Source organism: Typha latifolia, chromosome 6 (genome assembly GCF_019914945.1).
Source record: "Typha latifolia isolate L0001 chromosome 6, TyphaL0001v2, whole genome shotgun sequence".
NCBI classification, from domain to species: Eukaryota; Viridiplantae; Streptophyta; class Magnoliopsida; order Poales; family Typhaceae; genus Typha; species Typha latifolia.
Window position 1 is genome coordinate 11,862,424 of NC_133091.1, and position 12,081 is coordinate 11,874,504.

At 38.7% G+C, this 12,081-nt stretch overlaps 1 protein-coding gene across 1 annotated transcript; it reads right to left on the reverse strand.

Annotated features, from left to right (window-relative positions):
* Positions 1-5,533: 5,533 nt before the first annotated feature.
* Positions 5,534-8,800, reverse strand: LOC140791174 (putative disease resistance protein RGA1). Its single transcript, XM_073141587.1, has 2 exons — positions 6,344-8,800; positions 5,534-6,047 (listed from the first exon to the last, which is right to left on the reverse strand). Exons 1-2 carry the CDS (start codon positions 8,395-8,397, stop codon positions 5,549-5,551), a joined length of 2,553 nt encoding a protein of 850 aa, XP_072997688.1. The 5' UTR covers positions 8,398-8,800; the 3' UTR covers positions 5,534-5,548.
* Between the last annotated feature and the right edge of the window lie 3,281 nt (positions 8,801-12,081).

A 12,081-nucleotide genomic window follows, 5' to 3' on the forward strand; every position in this document is an offset into this window, starting at 1 on the left:
TCCGAGGGGAGTTTACTAATCCCGGAGCACCGGGGGGTTAAGGGAGGTTACTAACCCAGAGGTCGGTGCTTTCCCAAAGAGAATAAGTTAAAAGTCAATTATATAAATCTTTTATGCTACTCGACATCATAGTACTGGAGTATCTAGATTTGTATTCTGGTATCCTAAGTTTCTTTATAACATTCTAGCTTGCAACAAAAGAAGGGTATGATAATCAATTTAGATATGTTTGTTGATGTTAAACAGTTACCTCTTAGGAATACTCCACGAAAATTCCTTGAAAACTAATAATATGGTATTTTTGAAAGAATTTAATGATTTCAATGGAAAGTATGATAGCTGAATAATGCATTTATAATAATGATATTGGCGGGTTTCCTGTTACAATTAAAAAATAACACTTTTTAAAAGGAAAAGTCTGTAGGCGAAATGTAACACCCGTTAAAATTTATTATTAATAATAATAATAATTTAGCGCACACGCCATGCAAGTGCGTGCGTTGACTCCTTCCCCCTCCCCCACCTCTCGCAGTCAATTGCGAGAGGTGGGGGAGAGGTGCGCCGGAGTGGAGTTAACTCCACTCTATTGCCCTCTCCACCTCTTCTCTATTTAATCTCCTCTCCTTCCCCTCGAGTTTCCCTCTTTTCGGAATCTCCCCTTCTTCGCTTTTCCCTACTCTCTTTTCTCTCCCTAGCTGCCGAAGTTTTCGTCGCGGGCAGCGAGTCACCGGAGCGCCGGCAGCCAACCAAAACCCCTCACCTCGATCGTCAGGTTAGCCTTCATCCCCTCTTTAGTTCAATTTGAAAATAGCCTAGTTAATCATGCGTAATTAGGATTTTATTTTCGTCTACTTTCACCGGAGAAATTCGCTGACCGGCGACCTCGGGTCGACCACCCACCGGTTCGGGAAGTTTCCTGTTTCACCCCCTTTGCTGTAGATACCCAAATTGGGTACCCACGGGGTGCGAGACCGCCGGGTTTCTTTGGCACCAGCGGCCACCACCGGCGGTGGTGGCCTCATTCGTCAACCTCGGCCGACCCACCTCTTCACTTGGAAGAGGTGGGTACCTGAGAAGAGGGCTTCGAGCCCACCTAGCACTGAGTTGAAAACTCCTTGGCCGCCGGCCATGGAGTTCCTCAACTCTTACCCTCCGGCCGCACTAGCCGGAGGTTCTGTCCACTCCTGCGCCCAAGTCGATCTAGTCAACTTGGGGAGAAGTTGCTGGAGCCGGGGGGGCTGCCGGTGACGAGGATCACCGGCAGCAACACCACTCTCCTCTGTTTCTCCTTCTCTGTCAAGGAGACGAGGAGAGGGTGGAGGTTGGGCCCCCCCCACCGCTCTCTCTCTCTCTCTCTCTCTGTGGGCTATGGCGTAGGCTGCGTACAGCCCAAGTCCACAGTCCCCTCTTCTATAAGGTCTCGGTGGACTGGGCTCTGGAGCCCAGTCCACCCCCTTAGTTTCTGGGCTGTGGGAGGCCTTCTTATTTGTTGTCGGACTGGGCTCTGGAGCCCAGTCCACCATCTCACCCTGCTAGACTGGGCTCTTGAGCCCAGTCCATTACCTCTGGTCTAGTGGGCTGCACCCACTCTCCCTCTCTCACTCTCACTTAATTTGCTAGGCCTTGAGCCCAGCCCAACCTTTAACATTTTAACCCTAGACTAACTAATTTTGAGTTTGTTATTTTTCTTAATTCTGTTAGCTACCTAAATTGTAATTATTATAATTTTCTCAACCATGTTATTAATAAAATTAGGAACTATACAAAATCAAAATAGGTATTTGAATTTATTAGTCTTCTCAATTATCTTCACATTTACAATGTGAACGGCTCTAATGACCATTATTATTTTAATTAAGACAAATAATATCTCGGACCTAGAGAATCAAACTTAAATATACACAACAAGATGTTAGTTTATAAGTCCATTAATTTTATGTTTATTTTATTTATAAATTATTAGATTCAGCATTGTGCGAGAAGGATCTTGAAATTCAAGAAGAGCCGACTGATTAGGAGAGTAAGACGGATTCCAGAAATACCCCAGGCGAGTAGAATTCTATAATAGTTTTTAAAAATGCATGCTTATGTCATATCTTACCTGTGATAATTAAATGTCGTTTTCTTACTTATGAAACTTATATGACATCTCATATTTGCATTTAATTACATGTCAGTTCTTATTTGTATTATTTATCACTTAATGCACATGTATGATAGACTCTATACTTGTTTATAATATCTGTTATTGTGATGATTCTGTTAAATAAATAATAGAGGTCATGGCACCACGTGCACGTATCACTATTAATCAAGTTCCAGTTAGGCAGTGCCCTTTTACCTATTCAACCCGGGGTTAGGGGTAGAGTGTATATTATATAGTATTATATTAGCGGCCTACACCTGAGGTCGGTAGCAGGTGGAGCATTTAGGTGATTACACTGCCCTAGTTGGAGACTTGACTAGTATGATATTAGAAAAGATGATTGAGAGGCAAGGATTGTAGTTCTAGCAGTACCCGAGGACATAGGGTCAGGGCGTCTATTGAGTTGTGTGCTCTTATCAGTCGTATGTGATGATTTCGCTCTATGCGATGATTACTAGAACGATGTTGATGGGCCCACGACTGGGGTTCTTAGTCTGATGGCCACAGACAACCGGTCATATGCAGCGTCGCCAGGCATGTATGGGCGATAATACCTCTAGTTGACTAGTCCCCCTCGATTTGTATGATGCTATGTGAGATATGTTATTGTGACTCGACTCTTGTGTGGATTTCTATATAAAATAAGCTATAATGATGAAAGCTATTAAAAGTCATAATGTACATTTTTCCCTAACATGTTATGAATTGCATTTTTACTTATCATGTAATATTCTTAGATTATTATTAGATTTTACTTACTGAGCCCTGTGCTCACCGCCATTTTTGGCGAAAATATTTCAGAGATGATTATAGAGGATGCGGACATTAAGGAGTAGCATATTCATTCCTTATTTTTAGCATTTGTTTAATCTATTATTTCAATTGGACTTAGCCCCTGCGAGGATATTTATGTTTTAGCAAATTTGTGATGGACTTGTATTCCTAGAGGCTTGTTGAGGCATGTGATATTATAATTCAGGATTATTTGTTTGATTATTATGGTATTTCTTGACTTATTCAGATACATGGTGAGATTATTCCATTGACTGATCATGTGGGAATCACGTGGACATGCTCCACGTGAATAACACGCGAATTTTTAGAAGTGGGTATTTCATGAAAGCTCTATTAATTTTGATGAAATTGATATAAGCTCAATACACAATAGAGGGGGAGATTGGGTGATGGACTGAAATAGATGAAATGATATGTACACCCCTATAAGAATCACAAAGATTCCCTACTAATTCAGTAAGATATGAGAAATGTGGGTCGTGTGAGAGATTACTGTGGCAAAAAGTACCCTTGAATTTCAAACATGATTCTTAGAAGTAGCGATATGCCAATAGTGGGGGGTTCTTCCATGCGGACATATCTGTTGGTAATTTCATGTTTTTGACATGAATTTTTATTAACTTTGAGCAAAGTTTTAAGTGGGACCTACACATTATTAATGATGGTTTAATGGTAGAATTAATTTAGCTCAAAGTGTACTTTATTGTCAAATATTCACTTAGTCAAATCCATGAAAATAAGTGAATGAAAATTGGCTCTAAAGTGGGTATCATGGCAATGAAAAAATAAAGAAAAGGAAGTTTAGTACCATATTGGATATTTGAGAAATGTTAGTATGGTATATAAGTAACAAACTTCTTATGGGCTTTGGGCCCCAAAAGGGGTACTTATTTTGTGGGTAAAGGTTACTATGCAACTTAACTCACACACGCGCGCCGCCCGGCTCGGTTCGGTTCGCACGCAAGTCTGCATCCGAAAGAGAGTACAGCACAGTTAGGTTCAATCAAGGCATTAGAAAGATGCTTCCTTTCCAGTGCAAGGCAGTCGTTGTATCCTGGGAGACCGACGTCCACTGTTCCAGAAGCAATCGGTGGAGGGCAAATTGGTCTTAAGGAGATAGTGTCCAACACTAGACTCGACTATTCAGAATTTTATATTCTGTAATCTGTAAGTGATTTATATTATTTTGATCGAATTTATTGTGATCTCTTTAGAATTAGATTGTTACCGCCAACAATATCTTTCATGTAGATTGCCTGAATGAGACTACTCCAAAGATCCAAATTCATGAACCTCCGTGCCCTTTGTGTTTGAGAGTTGCTAATGATGATCGAGCTGTATCATTCTCAAAACATCTTCAGGTGGCTCTAAGATTCGTTCGCAAGCTTTAACATTGCTTCCCGTAACGTTAGCGGGACCAGCAACGTACACTCTCCTCGAAACGAGAACTCGGCTCTTTATCTCTTTATAATCTTTGGTCATTATTTTTTTCATCATATTTAATCCAACTAAATTTCTGAATTCAAAAATTCTTATTAGAGACAAAAGTCATAAAAAATTAGATAAACTTTTCGACCCATACAAAATAATTCCGATTATATTTCAAATAACGAAGATATGATAATATATATGCTTTCGTTATATGTTTGTCATGTAAAATTCAATTAGTTTTATTTTAGATAAGTGAGTTAAAACGTCTATCTAATCCTCAGCTATTTTGTTTCTAACGAGGATAATATTAGATAACTTTCATACCATTTTAAGAAATTTATATAAGAGCAAAATAATTTTGTCTTAATCTTAGTTCAGTTTTAATTATGTTTAGATTTAATTGAAGAAATGATAGTTTTAAGAGGACTCAATTATTTTGATGGTAATTATGATATTTGAAACGTTTTCACAAGAAACAGCTTCAAAGTTGATTACTTTTGCATATATTAGTCTTATTGGATCCGGAATTTGTGGTCAATAGCTAATTAGTTCTACTCTTTCAATCCTAGACATTTATACGTCAAGCATCAATTTCCAGCAAAGAGATCAATTTTCTTAAATTAAGCATGATTAAATTCATATTAGGAGCCCGTAATCCGTGTGTTTAGATGCATTGAAGAAAGTGTAACATAACAATTCCACGAGCAAACTGCGTTTTTGTAAAAACTAGTTAATTATTAGATAATAATTAATAATTAATCAGCAAACAATAAGATAAAGAGAATAAGATTCATATAATTCAAAAAAAGAAAAACTTATTTTGGCCTTGTAGATATTACATTGTTAAATTTCATCCAGATGGTAATTCTAACTTAGACAAACCAACGAAGGTATATTTTTGACACAATAAAAATAAGAAATTTGTCTGATAATAAAACCTCATGTGACAAGATGTTAATGATAATTACTTTATTATGTAAATATCACTTTCTAGGGGTAAATAAGAATCACACAGAGACTTATTAGATAGGAAAGTTAATTGACTTGTTAATTACGATTAAATCTTTATGGGTATATGGAATAGTAGTTGTAATAAAAATAATAAAACAAGTAAGGCATAGAAAAAGATTGATGTTCTCTATTACTTGTAACAGTTGAGTTTTCAGTTAGTCAGAACTACTCTGCTCCAGTACCTTTCTCTCTAATTACATCTCTCATTGAGGTACTCTGCTCCAGTACCTTCTCTTCTTTCATATCTGTATTAGTCCCAAATTCTAGTGGCTCAATTCTTTGGATCTTTAGATGTGTCATGTCACGAATAGCTTTTGGTGACTCAATAAGCATTCTACACCTCTGAATGTCTAGTATTCTCAATTCCATAAGATTACCTAGAGATTCAGGTAAACTTTTGAGATTTATACAACCACATAAGTTCAATGAATGTAGCTTTTGGAGGTTCCCAATCGAGTCAGGAATTCCCCAAAGTTTTCTAGAAAAGGAGAGGTTGAGGTGCAGCAAATTAGTAAGTTTTTCGATAGATACAGGAAGAGCACGAATATTAGAACCACCACTGATGTTCAATGTCTCCAAATTCATATGATTGCCCACAGATTCAGGTAGGCTTCCAATATCATAGTAGTCTTTAATGTTCAATGTCTTCAAATTCATAAGATTCCTCAGAAATTATGATGCAGAATAACGTTTTGATTGTAGAGTTGAGAACAAAAAGTAGGGAGAAATAATTAAACCCGAGGAATCTACCAATCGGGGTGTCGGAATCCATCGACGTTGAAATCCACCAACAAACACTCAATAGGCAAAAGCTCTCAAAATATTCATTAACATATAAAAGATGATTACAAGCTTTTATATAAGCCAAATGAAATAAAAAACAAAAGACGAAAATAGCCTTAAAATGTGACTAAAAAATAAAAGATGAAAAATAGCCTTAGAAGGTGAAGTCACAACCCTCATTTAAGCCAAGGAGCCACGAGTGCAGTCCTTTTTTCCATACGAAAATAAAATTTAAGAATAATGTGTCTCTCCAAAGATTTATACCTAAATTTGATGTTCAATGTCTTCAAATTCATAAGACTGAGCAGAGATTCAGATAGACTACTAAGAGCATAGCAGTTTTCGATGTTCAATGTCTTCAAATTCACAAGGCTCCCTATGGAGTCAGGAGGACTTTCGATAATCGAATTGCGTGATATTATCAGTGTCTCTAAGGTCCAAAGTTTTCCTATCCTTGTATCTACTTTAAAGTCGCCCGAAATTTTGAGCCACCTTAGTTGTTTCAACTTGTATATTGAAGTCGGTAGCTTATGTTCTTCGGAAAAATAATCGAATTCTAAGACTCTAAGATATTTAGTGTATGGGAAGATATCCTTACGAAGATACCTGCATTCTCGGAAGTGTAGTGCTCTAATCTTTCGCGGTAAATCTCTCTGGAGCTCCGATAGTTGATGATATTCGATAATTGATGCATAGCGACACTCCTCGGGATTAATTTTTGGGCTCTTTCCAGCTTCTAAGACTGAAACTTCATCCCCAGCAATAGATGTTGCTAGATCGTACACCAAGTCGTGCATCTTGTAAGTTTCTTCTTTAGTTTCTTCAAGAAATGAAATGGCCAGCAGGTAGTTGACATAATAATCACCAACATGTTCCTGCTGAATGAACCTTTGAGCAATCCATTGCTGAATCAGCATGTCCTTGTGTAGCTCAACGGCTTTGGGATACCAGGAGCAATAAACGAAGCATAATTTCAATGGGGAGGGCATATATTGATAGCTTAACTTTAGAGAGGATATGATTTCATTCTCTGACTGGCGTCCACCTTCCTCTTTCTTCAATTCCCAAAATTCACTATGTAATACTTCCTTCCATGCATCTTCTCCACTCTTAAAGCAGAGCATGCCTCCAAGAGCATTAGCTGTCAAAGGTACACCTTGACATTTCTCTGCTATTTTCTCTCCAATTGATACTAGATTTTGATCTCTCGCACCATCTGACCCGAATGCCCTTTGCTGGAACAACTTTGAGCAAACATCATCTGACAAGAACTTCAACTTATGTGGGGCTTCATCGCTCATGATTGAAGAAACTCGTTCACTGCGCGTAGTCACTATTATTTTGCTATCTCCTTTACCATCTTGTAGCACCTGCTTGAAGTCCTTCCATTTTTGCTGATCTTCATTCCACACGTCGTCCAAGACAATCAAGTATCTCTTCCCGTCTAGAATCTCTTTGGCTCTTTTGATTTTGGCCTCCAAATTGCCAAGGCTATTCCTATTTGCAGTTGCAGATGATAACAATATATCTTCGACCAATTTCTCCACTTTGAAGTCCATGGCATGAACCCATATCTTAGGGTCAAAGGCATTCTTTATCCTGTCATCGTTAAAGATCAGTTTGGCAAGCGTCGTCTTCCCCAATCCCCCAATGCCGACTATAGAAATAATAGAGACAGCGTCACTGGGAGACAGCAACCTATTTATTATCTCTGTCGCTTCTTCACCCCTCCCTAAAACATCATCTTTGTTCACTGCAGAGAAGGTCGTGCGGCCCTCAATTACTTCTTGTTGATTAGTGATGGCCTCCTCTGTCAGACTGTATTTGCTTCTTTCTTCTGCAATTTTGTCCAGAGTCTTTCTCATATCTTTCAATCTGTAAACCATAATTGGGAGATCCAGATAAAATATTGACTTGGAGCTGCTGGATAAATAGTTTAATACCTTTGTATTCTTCGACTGGTTTTGGATTTGGAATTGGTCCAACATGTCATCAATCTCATAGGCTGCAGATTTGAGCCTTTTCAACCAAACGCGCACAAATTCGTCATTCAAAGATCGCTCCTCGGCATCACTGAGGACTGATTGAATTGAGAGCAAGGTGGTCTTCATGTCTTCTAGGTCATTCTTGAAGTTCCATAGCAGTCCAATCTCCGACCATAGCCCAGAGCCTAACTTTCTAACTAACTCCTTCACAACGGCAGATGCAAGAAGTTCTCCCACAATCACCATGCCGACTAGATCTCCTAGAACCCCTGGGTGAAGAAAGGAAATTGGATGCCAGAGAGATGAATGACTTGCAATGGAGTTAAGCTTGTTGTGGTTGACTCCGAAGTCTTGGGCGCGGCGCAGGCTTTCATTGACATGGATTACTTGAATTTAGTAATGGTAGAAGACAAGAGGACAGCTAGCTGCAAGTGGATCCCAATTGGTTTTTTTTATTCTATTTTGAAAGACACGCATATTCCTCTTCAGCCGACGAAAACTTGGTCGAAGTCCTCCAAAACCAAATACGACCAAAATTTCTTGCTTCTTATCTTTTAACTAAAACGCCAACTCCCAGAAGATAATTGAGATACGTCAAGATGAATATCCCCATTTTGACTGCTTGGTGCTTCTTTTGACTGTCCAAACTTTGCCTATCAAAAAAACATAAGCTAGATATGTACATAATTTTAAACCTTCCAAGCGTCTAAAACTCCCATCTTGGCTTTCTTCTCTGAAATCTGCAAATCTAAAATCTTTTCTCTTGCCGAGGGCCCTGTGGAAAGCAGGGAGAGACATACAGATAAGTTCAGACTTCAACCTGGTACTATACATCAATGGCCAATCTCTCTCCTTCATTTGAAAACGTAATTTTCTTTTTACGTGCTTAATTCTCTCTAGAATGGTCATTGTGATGAGTTCATAAATTCTAGCAGATCGAGAAGTTGTGGCAGTGATCTCTTAATTAGTAATTAGCTGTTTAATGGTTTGAATAGCTAAGGAGGAGTCCTCAAATCACAACGAATTACTTTATTTACAAAGAACCTATTGAAAGAAGTTCTTACATGAAATATCTAAGATAAAGAAGTTAATATGAAATGATGCATTCTCAAAGTAGTCATAGGTAATTTACTTATGATTCTTAACAACTGGATCAATTTTTCGGTTCAAAGTTGCCATGTGCTAAATTGATTCTGGATACATGCCCACACTATCTCAACATTGCAATCATATTCATATGGGATCTACAACGGCAAGCAGAGCTAAAATTAATATCCAAATCAGTTGGATCTGAATATGGATCTCTATTAACTCATTTAATTCGACTGTGTTCATGCTCAAACTTATGGTCAAAGATGGAGAAAACTTTGATTTTTCACTCAACTTTTTCCTCACCTCAGCGCCGGCCCTAGCTTTGCTAGAGTTTCTCGCTCCACTCTCCTAGTTGACGGGCTAGGGAAGAAGAGAAACCCCCTTTTCCTCTTTCTCCCTCTCTACTTTTACCCATGCGCTACAGTCGCCCCTCACCGCACTCGTCACCATAGCTCCTCACCACGCCCGCCGCCACAATCGCTCCTCACCGCTACTCCTTATCACTGCACCTCACACCATCCTTGTCGTTTTCTCACCACCCAAACTCTAAACCCTAAATCTAGACATGATCCAGCCCGCCCGTGCCCGGCCCGGTTTGGACCGGGTTAAGCTCGGCCCGGACCCGGTTTAGGCCAGGCCCGGCCTGAGCCCAAACTATCCATGGGCGGCACGAGCCAGCCCTTTGCCCGCCCAAAAGCCCGCTCATTTGGCCCGCAACTAGGCCCGCCCGTTTTGCTATAGTGCCGCACTCGTCTGCTATAGTACTTTACCCGTTCTGCTACAGTAATTTACGATTACTACAATAAAAAATTTTGGTATTGTACCGTTTTGCAATATTTTAAGCACACCTTTAAAAAAATTTAATTTATTTTTATTATTTTTTAAATGGAGGAATATAAATATTTTTTTTAAAAAATAAAGCTAATAGTTAAAAAAATTCTAAAAATAGTTAAAATATGGGTTGGGCCGAGTGATTGGTGGGTCGGGCTGTGAACAAATACTTAAGCCCGGTTAGCCCGAACCCGGCCCGGCCCGTCCGATAATCATGTCTACCTAAATCTGAAACTCTACAAAGAAGAGAGGCATTACCTCATTAAGTTCCCCGTTAATAGCCATGCCATCTTCAACCTTGTACCAATCACCAATTTCGAAATGTTAGTTAAGCACCCAAATTACCAACTGACTTTCTGTCTAATTCCATCTCTCATTTGAGTACTCTTCTTTCATCTTTGTATTAAGAATTTAGAGAGTATATAATGATAGAATGAGCATTGGTAAGCAGTTGAGCCAATGGTATAAACCTGAAAAAGGAAGCAAGCTGATATTGTGCCTTACTTATACAAGGAATGTATGAGGAGGAATAGAAGGTGCAGGGGTCGTTATTGTGCAATAATCTTGGAGTGTGATTGATGCACATGAAAGGATATTTACATATTACACCCCTGCAAGATATAGGTGTCATTAGCCACGCCTATCTTGGAGTGAGGATCTTGGCATCATTGAAGAGAGAGAGAGAGAGAGAGAGAGAGAGAGAGAGAGAGAGAGAGAGAGAGCCTTAGTTAACAAATTAATAAGCTAATCCTTGGTGGGAGATGTGAGAAATATGTTGATGAAGCCACGGACAAAGTGAAGATCTATCGCAATGTGTTTCTTGCCTAAGTGAAGTACTAAATTTATACTTAATTGCATAGCACCGATGTTGTCTGAAAAGAAAGAAGGGCAGCCAAAAGTTGGAAGGCAGCTCGGCAAAGAGTGACTGAAGCCAAATGAGTTCCGATGTTGTAGTGGCTAAGGAATGATATTCGATCTCTATCGAGGAATGAGCAATAATTCATTGTTTTCTTGTGCTCCAGGAGATGGGGTTAGAGCCAAGAGAGATGATGAATGCCTGAGTGAATGTGATCATCTTGATTACCCACCCAATTCGCATCCAAGTATTCACGAAGACCATGATTGATTGTATGCTCGAGGTAATAAAATAATCTAAAAAAACTTACTTAGACACGCATATGAATCTAAATACTAGACAATAATTTTAATTATTTGCTTAAATAAATATGTGGAATAAATATAAAAAAGTAAAATAGAGATAAACAATAAGATTTTACGTGGAAAATCTAAAACGAAAAAAAATCACGGATCCAAATTCGAACTAAAACCAATTACTAAACTTGTAGCAGTTACAAGACTGACTTATAAAATAACTCGTCGATAACTCTACAATTTTATTTCACTTAGTCTTGTTCATTATAACTCGCAATTCACCGCTTTCCGTGATTGATCTCCAATCTCAGTAGCCATCGAGATTGATTCTTTATCTAGATGACCCTTAAGACGAAAGTCTTAGTGCATTGAAAAAGAGACGAATCTTGTTGGTGAAAAAATGTTGTAACTCTAAGAACTCTTTTTCAAAAACAATCACCAACCTTTTTAGGGTTTATGGAATAGTTATTAGATAGGAAGGTTAATTGACTTGTTAATTACGATAAAATCTTTATGGGTGTATGGAATAGTAGTTTTAATAAAAAAACAAACAAGTAAGGCATAGAAAAAGATTGATGTTCTCTATTACTGGTAACAGTTGAGTTTTCAGTTTGTCAGAACTATTCTTCTCTTCTTTCTTCTCTAGGAGGAGCTTGTGGATATGAAAACATCTACAGTGAAAGGATATGGGAGTAACACAGCAGCACTAAGCACTGCTCTGTTCAACAATGGGCAGAGGTGTGGAGCTTACTTTGAGATCAGATGTGCCGATGACAATGGATGGTGTCTTCCTGGGTCTAGTATAGAAGGTAAGAAGCATAATTAACATCATTTCTGGTAATTCTTCTGGTACAG

What these genes read in the sequence shown, in the direction of transcription:
- LOC140791174 (XM_073141587.1), bottom strand. Translation starts at nt 8,397, where the DNA reads ATGGTGATTGTGGGAGAACTTCTTGCATCTGCCGTTGTGAAGGAGTTA. An exon ending in GTGGCTCCTTGGCTTAAATG is followed by an intron (nt 6,048 to 6,343) that starts AGGGTTGTGACT and finishes ATAATTTCTGAG; the next exon opens with GAATCTTATGAATTTGAAGA.